Source organism: Poromitra crassiceps (assembly GCF_964638095.1).
Source record: "Poromitra crassiceps genome assembly, chromosome: 11".
Lineage (NCBI taxonomy): Eukaryota > Metazoa > Chordata > Actinopteri > Beryciformes > Melamphaidae > Poromitra > Poromitra crassiceps.
In genome coordinates this window covers 41,349,627-41,362,976 of record NC_139643.1, presented here as the reverse complement: position 1 = coordinate 41,362,976, position 13,350 = coordinate 41,349,627, and the positions used below count along the sequence as shown (strand labels likewise).

Sequence of the window (13,350 nt, the reverse complement as noted above, 5' to 3'; positions counted from 1 at the left end):
TATTTCTATCAGTGTTTAAACTACTGATGATAAAAAAGCATTGCTTGTGCTGCCTGAGGCTGGGATTGAACTAACAACCTTCAGACATTCCACAACATTCAAATATTTATCTGAGTGAGCTATAGCCCACTTCCTTTTCTAACAATTTCGTATCGTAGCTTTAAACCTTGATTTTTGACTAGCACCCCCACCACACTCGTGATTTCTATTCGCACATAGGTTATGCAACAACCACGCCCTGTGCCCGCCTACGCAGCAGTCAAGCGCCGGGATTGGCCAGGCGCCCATGCGTGAGACGAGACACGCGAGACTGACAAGGTGAAGGCCACAACAGACTCGTCCGCCTCGTATAAAGCTTAATAACAACTGATTCACTTGGACTTGTCTATTCATAGTATTCCCATGATGTCACATGCATTTCCGACCAATATGGCACTTTACACTACACACAGCTCATTGGCTGTGTGTGTAATCTGTTAATTGATCACCTGTTAATTGATTACAATCAGACCAAGATGTCTGTGTGGTGATGTCACAGAATACTATCAATAAACCACTGGTCTACTTGTTGCTGTGAGTTTTGTATTGTTGTGCTAACATTCTGGTATAATAAACACGGACCTGGAACCATTCTGCCTATGTTTGAATCTGGTTTTCTATTTTGACACTTATGAGCACTCAGTGCAGACTCAGAGTAGTTAACTGTTTCTTTAATGATTAATACATGTCAGTTCGTGAATATATTGGTTAATCATTAGATAGTTGCTGATTAGTCTGTCAATTCCTGAATAGAGTGGTTAATGATTAGTAAATGTGAAAATATTAATAATTGAAAAAAATAAAAAATAAAAATAAATATATATATATACACAACCACCACCACATCAATTGGGTTAGGTTAGGGTATGGTCGTGGTTAAGAAAACCCTAATCTAATCTCCTAATCTAGTCCAGTGGTGAAAGACCATGCCTTCCAACCCAAAGGTTTGTGGTTTGAATCCCGGTACGGATACTAAAACCTTTTCAAGTCTTTGATTGGGAAAGCCATAACAAAACTGCCTAGAGATCCATTGTAAGTTACCTAGGCTGATGGTCCAGGGGTTAAGTTGGTCATCTTAACAACCGCATACAGAGAAGTGCAGGTTCGATTCCTGCAGGGGATTTGAAGTCGTCTCCCCACCCCTCCCTCCTCTGCCATCTCCTGGCCTCCCTCCTCCACCCTGCTCTTCCTCTGCCATCTCCTGGCCCCCCTCCCTAATCCCATCCCCCCACCCCTCCCTCCCTCCCTGCCATCTCCCGACCTCCTTCACCGTGTTCTCACTCTACCACTCTCACCATCTCTGCAGGGACTGTGCCTTCTCTCCTCTGCGGGTCAGTCCCTGCAGAGATGGTAGTAGAGTGGTTGAGTGCGAACAGGGTGAGAGGAAGGAGGCCGGGAGATAGATGGCGGAGGACGGGAAGGGAGACAGGAGGGAGTTAGAGAGAAGGACAGGACAGGTGACAGGAGGAGAGGGAGAGGTCAGACAGTGGGGGGGGGGATGGGTGGACAGGCTGGAGGGGAGGTCAGGGGGGATGGTGGTGGACTGGTTGTCCTCTCCTGCCTTGAAGTCCTCTCTCCTGCCTTTTCCTCTCTCTCCTGCCTTGAAGTCCTCTCTCCTGCCTCTCTCCTCTCTGCCTTGTCCTCTCTCCTGCCTTGAAGTCCTCTCTCCTGCCTTGCCTTGTCCGCTCTCGAAATCGCTGTCCGTTCTCAAGAGCTATTCAGTTGGTTCATGAAATCGCTGGGCTGCGTGCCCTCCAGTGTTTGTGGTGTGGGAGATTCCATCTGTCAAAAGAAGAAGACAAAAGACTTGCTCCTGGCCAATCCCGGCGCTTGACTGCTGCATAGGCGGGCACAGGGCGTGGTTATTGCGTAACCTATGTGCGAATAGAAATCACGCCCACCACACATATTGGTCTAGCCTCCCCCAAATCCCCCAAATCCCCCCCAAAAAATCCTGGAGCCGTGCCTATTCATTTCATTCTATTGCCCAAAATTGTAGTTTGTAGTTTGAGTAGTTACAAAAATGACCAAAAAGTAGTTTTACTTGACTCACTATACGCAGTAGAACTACCGTATGTAGTTCACTCCCCGTATGTAGTTCACTCCTCCCCAACACTGTATACACGCACATGCCATGTCTGCATGTACGTATGTTGATATTTATATATATTGCGGGAGACCCAGAAGAACATTTTAAAAGTGAAACATTCTTGGCTGTGAAATAAGGAAAAGCAATAACAGCATTATGCTGTTAAGGTAAATGGCACTTTAGTTTGGTTGTGGGGTCTGGAGGAAATAAGGCTGAGAATGGATGTAGTGTTAATAGCCAGTGGTAATGCCTGACAGTTTAATCAACTGAGGTTATGAAGAGCAGTACAGGGCCTGTAACAGTTTGCAGGTATGTGGCATGTGAATTTATGTTGACAAGCTGCATTTTAAATGCACAGCACTTCTGGCTGGTAATGATACTGATAACTATGGAACAATATTATGGTACATACAGATGCAGCAATCTTCAAATGGCTTTGGGTCATTCGGCTGCCAAGAACCTTGGCAGATTAAGCAAAGATAAAATGGAAACGTAACTTAAACCAATTCAATAATATATATACAATATAGAAACATATAGATATAATTTGTTTCTATAAAACAATGCCCCTTGGGTGTAAGTAACAAAGTTCAGTTCTTTGGTATGGTTGGAGCACCAACTGAAAGATTGCTACCACTGCAGTCTGCAGCCTATGGACCATCAACCCTCACTGTGGGATGTCATGTATGTACAGTATCCATATTACAACCCTTACAGAAAAAACAAATTAACTTCTGCACATGTGATTTTTCACATAATTATGAAATTTCACATGTGCAAACATGTAAAATTTCACATGTGAAAACATATGGAACACATGTGAAACGTGCTTTATGGGAAGCGTGTGGTTTTGGAACATTTTCACATGTGAAACCCATGTAAATTCCCATGTGATTACATGTGAAACCCCTGTAAACATTTTCCACATGTGCTCCACATGTGGCATCACAATTGCTCGAGTGTAACCAAAAACATGACCACCAAAACGTGACCAAAATTGCAAAACCCACTTACTCCCTTTTATATATAAAGATGTGGACACATGTGAGACAAGACAAGATCCTGATTTTGATCTTGTTAAAACCATTTCCTCTTGCAGTCATTATAATAGTCACGATAATGAACACAAAGAGACACACAAGCAGGTTGGAAAGCAATGACAGTGAATTGTCGTTAAGTTTTTATTAAACCTTAAGTACAAACTGCAAAAGTAAAAAACGGTCAATATAACCAACATGAGACTGGAGGGAAAGGCCGAGATGCGGCACTAATAAATTAAGTCGCCAGAGACCCCACTGTGAGCAAGTAGTTTATACTGTAGAAAAATGGAAGAAACAAACAAAAGAACTGCAAAACAAAGAAACAAAAATCCCGTCAGAATAAAATATATCGTAAGGCCATAAAAACTTGACAACCACTTTTTTATATGTTGAAAACACCCGACTTGGTATTTTCCATTAAATAGTCCTAAAACAGTTCAGTCTTCTGCGAGGGACGACAACCAACAAACTGGATTATAGGATTTTTCCTTGACAGTCACCACTGGCAAGCTCAGTGCAACATGAGTAGCTACTACATTTTTGTTGAATTTTCAGTAATGAAAATGTAAAAACCCATTTTTTTTTTAACATATCTTTTTTCCCTTTTCTTTAAAAAAGTAAAGCTAAACAAACAAAACTAGGTTGGGGGGAGGGGGGGGGGGGATCGGTTGCTACTCCATATCTTCTTTCTTAGTGATATAAGCAGCACTTAAAATTTTTATACACGTTTACCAGAGCAACCCTGTAAGCGTCAAACTCACATGGATGAAGAAAGGGTAATGTAAGGCTTTTTCTTCATCAAGCAATCCCCTCTGGAACTTTTTCTCTCTTCTCTGTTCCTTCCTTCCTTCCTTCCTTCCTTCACCCCAGAAAAAGGCTCAAGTATTTAAAGAAATTTACAGGATTATGTACAAAAAAAGTTGATGTTTTGTTTGTGTCGGACTTTTTCCTCTCTAAAAATCACTCATGATACATCTGGAAAAGGGAAAAACAATGCGAAAGCCAAAAAAAAACAGAGAACAGTAAAAGGAGAGAAAAAAAAAACTTTCATAGTTCACATTTTACACTCTTTGACTAGTGGCTCTACTTGAGATAGCACATCAGATCAAAAAAAGAGAGTCAAAAAAACACAAAATAATAATAATATAATATAATAATTAATGTTTACTGGTACAGATGAAACAAGAGGACTGGAAGAATGGAATGTTAACACGATTGCACATCTAGAAGCAGAAACGCCTGAAGGCCTTTCTGCCCTGTGGGGTGAGGGCGCGTGAGCTGGCCGTCGGGCCGATAGCAGGCGCAAACCCTCAACATTTCTCTTTTTGTATTGTTATACAGTAATTAGAACCAACAGCACCAAAAAAGTGGATCTCCTCGCTAAATATCAGGCACAGTTTTCACTTGCTAGCGAAGGAGGGATCCCTCCATTCTACCAGGAAGTGAGGCGAGCGGTGACCCGTCCGAGGTCAAGCAGCTGTTGCTCTGCCCCCCCTCTCTCACATCCATCGACGTCCACAATGACAAAATAAAATACACAGAAGACTTCTCGCAACAAAAAACAACAACAACTAGCAAAAACAAAGCTCAAAGTCAAAATAGAACTTGGGGGGGGGGGGGGGGGGGGGGGAAGCCAACCAACAATAAACCAACATTGTCTGTCTTTCAAGTTTTTACCTCGCGGCGGCGCCAAACCCCGTCTTTTCTTTTTGAAACTTGCAGATGCTGCATCAAGACAGAGTACAATGAATTAAAAATCAAAAAAATAACTCCTCTTCCTCGATCCAAGGACAGAGAGAAACTTTGGGTCACTACTTGGTGTCATTTCAATTTGAGAGAAAACCAAAAAAAAATTTAAAATAAAAAATAAAAACAGAAGACCGCCTCGTCGTTCGTCCCATGTTCACAGTTGAGTGACGCGTGATGAGGAGGGATGGGGGGTTGGGGGGGTGCAGTCTAGGGGGCGAGAGGAGAGGAGGGCTGGAAGAAACAGGCAACAAATGTGACCTATTTCAGTAGGGTGGGGGCGGGCGGGGGTGGGGGGGGGTAAAGGGTACAACAGGGCCCATCCATCAAGTCTACCTGTGAACTTTACACTTAACGCTTGTAATGGACGACTTCAGGGGGGAGGGGGAGGGAAAGAAACATTCTAAAACCATCTGAAAATAAAAACAACTTCTTTCACACTAGTGCAAAAAGACATCTTGCTTTTCTTTTTTTTCCATTTGCCTTTTTTTTTGTTAAGAAACAAGCTTGTCATACTAAGGGGGGAGGTGAATAAGGTCAAATAGAATTTATTTTTGGAGAGTGGCGAGGGGGAGTGAGTGAGTGAGGGGTTTAAAAGCTCAAAAACGATTTTAAATATCGGGTGGTGTTGGTGGTAGTGGGGGGAGTCGATAGTGATTCTGGTGAGCTGAAAAGAACGAGGGGGTTGGAGGGGTGGGGCGGGCGGGGCGTGGGGGTTGTCACCTCAGGACACGGCGGCGGCCTTGGGTATGTGGCTGGCGGACAGGCGGGCCAGGGAGACCTCCACGGTGGCGCGCTTGCGGGGCCCGCGTTTGGCCGGCGACGCTTTAACGGGGCTGGGCAAGAGGTCCACCGCTCCTCCCCCTCCACCGCCTCCTCCTCCTCCTCCTCCTCCCCCTAGTCCTCCTCCCACTAGTCCTCCCCCTCCTCCGCTCTTCACTATGGCCCGGCCGCACACCTGGCTCACCAAACTGTTGATTTGCTCCTGATTGGTTGGGAGACAAAGACAGAAAGTGTGTCAAAATTATTATTTTATTTTAAATCTCCTCCACCCTTTATAATCATATTTCCGTCACTTATAAATTATACACATACAGCAGGAAATTATATTTCCTGACATATTATCATGTCATATTATGACTTCAATACTGTAGGAACAAATTCAATGTCTTGCTCAACAACTTGATTCCTAAAGCTGTGATTATCCCAGCTGATGTCTCCCCCATCTGGAGGGAGAGGGAATAGGATCACACCATAAATAAACAAGCAGAACAACAGCGGCAGCAGCAGCGGCAGCCTACCTCATCGTATCGGTACATCATCTTGAGACCTCTGCAGGACTTGTGCTTCTCCACATAGCGCAGGGCACACTCCAGACAGAAGACCACGTTGTCAGTCTCCTGGACCACCTGCAGAGACAGAGACAGGGATCTTAGATACCAGACACTCACAATATGTACATTATTAGTAGCCTACCGGTGTATGTGTAATTATTATGCATGTTACTGGGTGTGTTGGTATGTAGGACATATTTCAAAATAATGTCTACGATTTGGAAAAACTGATTGATGACTTAATGTATAATTGGATAAGTAATACTTTTTGAGAGATAGTAGATCATGGACGATAAATCCTTGTTGGACAAAATAAAGGGCAGTTTTTCGCTACCGACCATGGCCACCGACTATCATCGATGTCCATTAGAGACATGATATGATGCAACAATTAAGACAACACATTTTTATCCACACTGGTGCGATAGCATTTGGAAAATACCTTTTCATGTCTTAAAAGCATAGTGTGTTGACTCAATCATAAGACCATAGCGTGTTGACTCAATCATAAAAGCGTAGCGCGTTGACTCATGTGATTGCCCCTCCCCCTCACCATGGACAGGTAGCAGAGATGCTGGCAGGTCTGGCAGCGTCTCTCGGAGGACTCCAGTGCCAGCCACTTTCCGCGGGGCTTCTTGCGTCCCTCGATGGGCCCCAGGCTGCCGTCGTGGGTGCCGTAGCGGGCCGTGGAGAGCAGGCCCGCCTTGTACAGTTCCTGCCGCTGGTGCATCTCTATGTTCCTGTTGGACGAGAAGAACATTCATCATGTTAGGGATGGAAAGACTTTGCTGCTATGGATGAAGCTTTTGTGATGAGAAAGACAACAGTAACAATGATGCATACTGTTCCATACACCGTGGAACAGGAAATATAATAAATACAATTCATGCACACTTAACACATTTGATTACTTGATCAGGCAGCAAATCATGGAAAAGGCAGTGCTATATTTTACAAGATGTCCTCCTGACGTTCCCATAGAGACACTGCATGAAATAGGCCACGCTCATCACGGGGGAAAGCTCTCCGTTCACTTCCACACACCAGCGTCATATTCCTTGAATTAAACATAGCTAAAAGCTGTTGTGTGGTGGGCTGCGCAGACAACAAATGTGAAAAATCGCCAGTTAAAAGTTTTTTTGTACTCCCGAGGAAAACAAGGAAGCCATTGAGAATTGGCGAGAAGAAAAATGTGGATGTTGCTGTCAATGAAGTAAGTTGGAGTGTTCATCTTCCGTATATATGATCTTCCGACCATGCACGCGATGTAGGAGAACGCCAGGAGTGGGGGGGGGGCTTTGTGTTTCCCCCCGTTTTGGGCATGGTTTCTGAATGATGACGCGTTCCGCAGTGTCTCTATAGTGGCCCGTAGTGACCAGTACATTGTAGGATTTTAGCGTGAGCACTTGTATACTTTCATCATCAACATAAGGTGGATTAGCTCCCATCCAGGTTCTTTGGATCCACACAGTAAATGAGTTGATTCAACCTGCACTAAAATGCACTAAAAGAGAGCAGCAAACCAATGCACTTCTGCCTTTAAAGACCAAACTGTCTATTGAGGTACATATTTGATCATGCTGCTATGAGGGATACCTAAGCACTGGACACCCTCCCCCCAACTCTGCTGCTCTTTGGTACACTTTGATGTTGTCTTTTAGGGCTGTTTCGGGTGTTGAGTCACTATATAATGTTTGCATTGGGGTGTTGGTCAGAACACACAGGACACTTGGTTAACTCTTCTTTACTTGAATTGTTCTCAAAGCACAAGAAGAACAGAAACAAAGTTTAACAAGATGAATGAAGAACAAAGCAACCAAATACAAATGACTCAAATTGCTAAATTACTCCGTTAAATCCTCTTAGTTAAAGGAGCTTAGGAGCAGGATCCTGTTTGGTCCTGCTAGTTCTATCAGTGTCTTGTTTGGTCCTGCTAGTTCTATCAGTGTCTTGTTTGGTCCTGCTAGTTCTATCAGTGTCTTGTTTGGTCCTGCTAGTTCTATCAGTGTCTTGTTTGGTCCTGCTAGTTCTATCAGTGTCTTGTTTGGTCCTGCTAGTTCTATCAGTGTCTTGTTTGGTCCTGCTAGTTCTATCAGTGTCTTGTTTGGTCCTGCTAGTTCTATCAGTGTCTTGTTTGGTCCTGCTAGTTCTATCAGTGTCTTGCCGCTGGTCAGCTGGGTTCCTAGCTGAGTCCACATATCAACCAGGCTCTGAGGTCTGGGGGATCTGGAATTCCGGCGACTCTGGTGCCCACAAAGACTTTAAAGTGGCAGGATGCTGAATGCACCCAGGTGAGGACAGTTGTTGAATCAGTCTGAAGGATTTGATTTTCTTCAAGGTGAGCTCTACCTGTAGGAGCTTCCCCGGTGAGCGCAGCACACAGTTCTAACTGGGGAATGGAGAGCAGCTGTTTCATTGGGGCAACCCTTTATCTGGCTATAAAAAGGATAGATGGAACTTGCCGTGTCCATTATCAGAGCGAATGTAGGCCACAGAGCTCGTCGACCAGCTGCCTGGCCTCCTTAGATGATGGTACACTCCAGGCAGTTATCAAAATAGAAGCATCATTCCATTGGAAAGCGCACATCTTCCCCAGGTTCACTGTGGCTGAAGATGTGTCAACAGGGACTACACGTAGTCCTGAAGGGGAGCACCTGCCACTCGTACAGTAGATCTCAGGGGCCACGTCTCTCTTCATATCACGAGTCCGTGTCAGTAACTCTTTCCTCGCCATTGATAAGATTTTCCATTATGAGATAACGCTTGCCTGCCGCTTGACAGAATTTTCCTGCAACAACGCTGAAGACCTTTGGTTGAAACGTTTGTTGCTGTTGCCCGGTTTGAGGAACTATTATAAAAAATAAAATAAAAAACGATTTCAGACAGACAAGTCCGTCTTTTATTGTCACACGATCACACATCAACACATGCCTGCGGCCACAAACACACTCATGCTGACGGTGGCCGGTGAAATTTGTCCTCTGCATTTGACCCATCCTGGCTTGTCCTTTCCTCCGAGGGGCAGGCCAGGAGCAGTGGTCGCTTTCTCGTACAGCGCCCGGGGACCGACTTCGGGTGTTGTCGTCACTGGTCGGATGACGATGACGATCTGATCTTCTGCATGTTTTTAGTGGGGGGGGGTTATATACGGAGGAACCCCCTGGGGGAGCACGGGGAGAACATGCAAACTCCACACAGACAGAAAGGCCCTTACGACGAGATACCCCACCTGGGCAGTAGCCACTGAAGATATGGGGGGGAACACAACCACAGCGCCCACAGTGTCCCAGGCGAGAATCGAACTCAGGACCTTCTGACTGTGAGGCGACAGCTCTACCACTGAGCCACCGTGCCCCCGGTATATATATAACCTGTGAAAGGACATTTTTGGAGTGCTGGCTTTGTCTCTATTTAATGAGATGAAACGTGACCATAAAACATTGGATTCTGAGCAAAAAGAAAGAAAGAAGGGTTGCTCCGACTCAAATCTCAAATGTTTTATGGTCGTGATTCAACTTGTAGCTGCTGGTTGGCTTGATTCCAGGCTTAAAACTCTTTATATAAAGATTTTCTAAAACGTCTATAATGGAGAAATGATTGGGGAATTCACTGCCTGGAACCGGAGCTGTTCAAAAGTGGACAACCACTGTTGAGCTCATAACAGCACAGCTCCATGGGCTCAACAAAGCAGGTGCGCAGTTTCGCCACTGGGGGGCACCTACATACCAGCCAACAGCCCGACACTGTCTGTGTGTGTCTGTGTGTGTGTGTGTGTGTGTGTGTGTGTGTGTGTGTGTGTGTGTGTGTGTGTGTGTGTGTGTGCGTGCGCGTGTGTGTCCACTGCCCCCTCCTACCTGAGGTCCTTGAGTAGGGAGGAGATGGTGGTGAGGAGAAGGCCATTGTCCCTCTTGGACTCGGCTGTGGCGATCTGGTACAGTAGCTTCTCCATGGAGAAGGGCTTGGCTATACGACGGCATTTCAGGTCCTGTACACAAAATCACAAGACAAAATGACAAAATGCTTCTCGTTTCATTACTAAGAGATTGCATTTCTAAATCACACATGCCCGGGAGATTTATAACCCTTTCCCCCCCTTCCCAATACTATGGCTAATTGTTCCTGATTAATATCCATTCCACTCATCTCAGAGCTTCTTTCAGAAAACAGTTTATAAATAAATCAGAGCTTTAACTCCAAGTGTGTCCACTGGGGGGCAGCACTAGACACAACAAAGTGGGAGCAAGAGGAGAGTAAAATGCACAATGCAAAGGCAACATTTTCATATCTAGAGCAATGCAGCAATTAGGATAGAAATGGAACCAGTATTTTTTCCAAAATATTTCATTCCATATAGAGGTTTTCACGGAATTGTGTTGCTAGGGAACAGTCTGAAAACCCCACGTATTTCCTGTCGGCTATTGTATTAGCAAACACTGCAACAGGACGTAAGCTAGGGGCAATTTAGGATGTTTACGTTGTCAAGTTAAAACAGTCTATAGCACTTTTTTTTTATAGACTCATATTTTGTGCCAGTAATAAATTCTTAGCGATGCTTTTGATCACGCTGGCCCTCTCCATTGCCTGTGTATCAGTGTGGTCCGTGCACCCCTCTGGCCCACCCTGGTTCATTCATAGGCTGACCTTTGAGGCCTGGTAGCCCAGGTTCATCCAGTGCGGCGTGGCGAAGTGCACCGTCTCCGACACGCTGTAGCCACAGCACACCTTGGAGATGAAGGCACCGGGGAAGCAGACCACAAACTGGCCGCTCTGCTGGACCGTACGGTGAACCTTGATGCCCTCACGGCACAGCACCTCCGGAGAGATCTGGAGGAGCGAGGAGGAGAGACACGCCAAGAATGTGTTATTATCTGTCTTGTAGGCTATAAATAGGAAGGCACCGATAGTGACACTTTCACCGACATTTAACACAGAGAGAAGGATGTTCGCTCTGTCGAGAAAAATGAATGAATACATCTCAATTGCTTTTGTCCAATGACTCTGAAACTGCTGGTCTGAGCAAATATAAATAAATAAATAAATAAATAAATAAATAAATAAATAAATAAACAAACAAACAAACAAACAAACAAACACTGCATTAGCCAATGTTTAATAGAATTGTAGTACTCTATATCAGCAGTGACAAAGTGGTATTCTAAAGGAAGTTATAAGTAATATATAAAGACCACCATATGACACAAGTTTAAGTTAGGACGGCACGGTGGCTCAGTGGTTAGCACTGTTGCCTCACAGCAAGAATGTCCCTGGGTTCGAACCCCGGTCCATCCCAGGTCCTTTCTGTGTGGAGTTTTGCATGTTCTCCCACCACCAAAAGATATGTATGTTAGGGTTAAGACGGCACTGGCAAAAGAACTGGCATTGGTCCCCGGGCGCTGCACTGTGGCTGCCCACTGCTCCTAGTTCTAGGAAGGTTCCTAGTAGAGGATGGGTCAAATGCAGAGGATGAATTTCCCCATGGGGATAAAGGATAACTTCACTTAAACTTAAGTACATGGGGGGATGCAGAAATGAAGGTGACCATAGATATTCAGTCACTCACACACACACACACACACACACACACACACACACACACACACACACACACACACACACACGTAGAAGAACACACTGACCATGATGTTCCTCTCCAACATCTCTAGTCCTGGGGTGCCATTGGCTTGAAGCAGTGTATGGACCACCTTGTCCAGCTTAGCCTTCTCCTCAGCAGGGACAGAATACCTTCGGGGAGAGACGCATGCATACAGTGACATTAACACACACAGACAGAATCAGGACTTGCATCATCTCTATGTAGGTCTGTGCGTGCGTGAGTGTGTGTGTGTGTGTGCGTGTGTGCGTGTGTGTGTGTGTGTGTGTGTGTGTGTGTGTGTGTGTGTGTGTGAGTCTGAGTCTGAGTGTGAGTGTGTGTGTGTGTGTTGCTGCATCCCCTAAACAAGTAAAGGGTTCAGCTGTGGTCAAAGCTCAAATCCTTGAGGCAATGTACTAATTTGTTTTTCTCAGCCTGTTCAGTTGGCTGCTAGTCAAATAGCTCGTTTACATGCGTGGGTTTGGGTGAGCATTTTCAACATGGCTTTGTACTAGTGATGAATGATAGTGAGGATGAGGAGAGAGCCCGATGACAGTGTGAGCACTTACCAAATGCAATCAGCACCAGCGTGTAAGTAATCGATATACGGAAGGCGGTTCTGGTCCAGAGACCAGCATGAGGTAGAAAAGACCATGCCGATGTTTAGCCAGGGAATGGTCACCCCTGGGGAGAGACGAGGGTTTGAAGACAGAGAGAGAGAGACAAGAACAATGATCAAAACCAATTGCAGACCACGCACACAAGGAGCAAAGCAGCTGAGGAGATGTGGCTAACAAGGAATAGCGTTTAGCAAACAGCTAATACTTATTTTAGGGTTCTGTTTTTTTTTTTTCAAGGATGCCCTCTGAACTTGCTTTTTTATTTCAGATTATATTTCGGCAAGGCAAAGATTCCCTTCAACTTGATTTTATGGGTCATCAAAGTATATACTGTATGAGGCATTTGTTTGTCTTTTCTTTGGGATTTATATTGAGCTCCTACACCCTCTATTGGTCCTAAACTGCCTTTACAGATGTACTGGCAGGTTCTCGGGTGTCCTCCTTACCAGGCACAGCACCCAGATGCCTCAGAATGGATCCAGAGTTATTGGGGAGGACGGTGAGGTTCCATCCATGTCTGAGGAAAAGAGCAGAAGGGGACAGGTTCACTTTTACACGCTTTTAGGAATGTGCGTAATATGTGTCTTTTGGCAGATTTACACAAACTGATATATTCTGTCCCAAAACTTGTTCAAAATGGCAGGTGCCCATGGTAACACATTGGTTTTATACTGTCAAATATGTTTTTAAATGCACAGTGTTCTATTATAGGTCAGCTATTCTCAACCACTGGGCCCCGGCCCACTGGTGTGCCATCTAGTGGTGGTTTATTTTTTTGTACTTTACAAAGCTAGTTATTTTTTATATCTAAATGTGCTCATGAATTCACATAAAAAACAAACAAACTTCAAACTAAAATGCATAATTTCAATGACCAGTTATGTTTGTGTAT

The 13,350-nt window shown here is 44.8% G+C and overlaps 1 protein-coding gene across 1 annotated transcript in view; it reads right to left on the bottom strand.

The window, feature by feature from the left end:
* Nucleotides 1–3,274: 3,274 nt before the first annotated feature.
* Nucleotides 3,275–13,350, bottom strand: part of jarid2b (jumonji and AT-rich interaction domain containing 2b) — a 163,296-nt gene continuing 153,220 nt past the window's right edge. Inside the window, exons 11-18 of the mRNA XM_083646949.1 lie at nt 12,905–12,975; nt 12,408–12,522; nt 11,885–11,990; nt 10,890–11,072; nt 10,103–10,233; nt 6,802–6,988; nt 6,216–6,323; nt 3,275–5,899 (exon numbers count right to left, since the gene is read on the bottom strand). Coding sequence (XP_083503075.1) covers nt 5,639–5,899; nt 6,216–6,323; nt 6,802–6,988; nt 10,103–10,233; nt 10,890–11,072; nt 11,885–11,990; nt 12,408–12,522; nt 12,905–12,975 — 1,162 coding nt within the window. The 3' untranslated portion in view covers nt 3,275–5,638. The remainder of the gene's footprint in view (nt 5,900–6,215; nt 6,324–6,801; nt 6,989–10,102; nt 10,234–10,889; nt 11,073–11,884; nt 11,991–12,407; nt 12,523–12,904; nt 12,976–13,350) is intronic.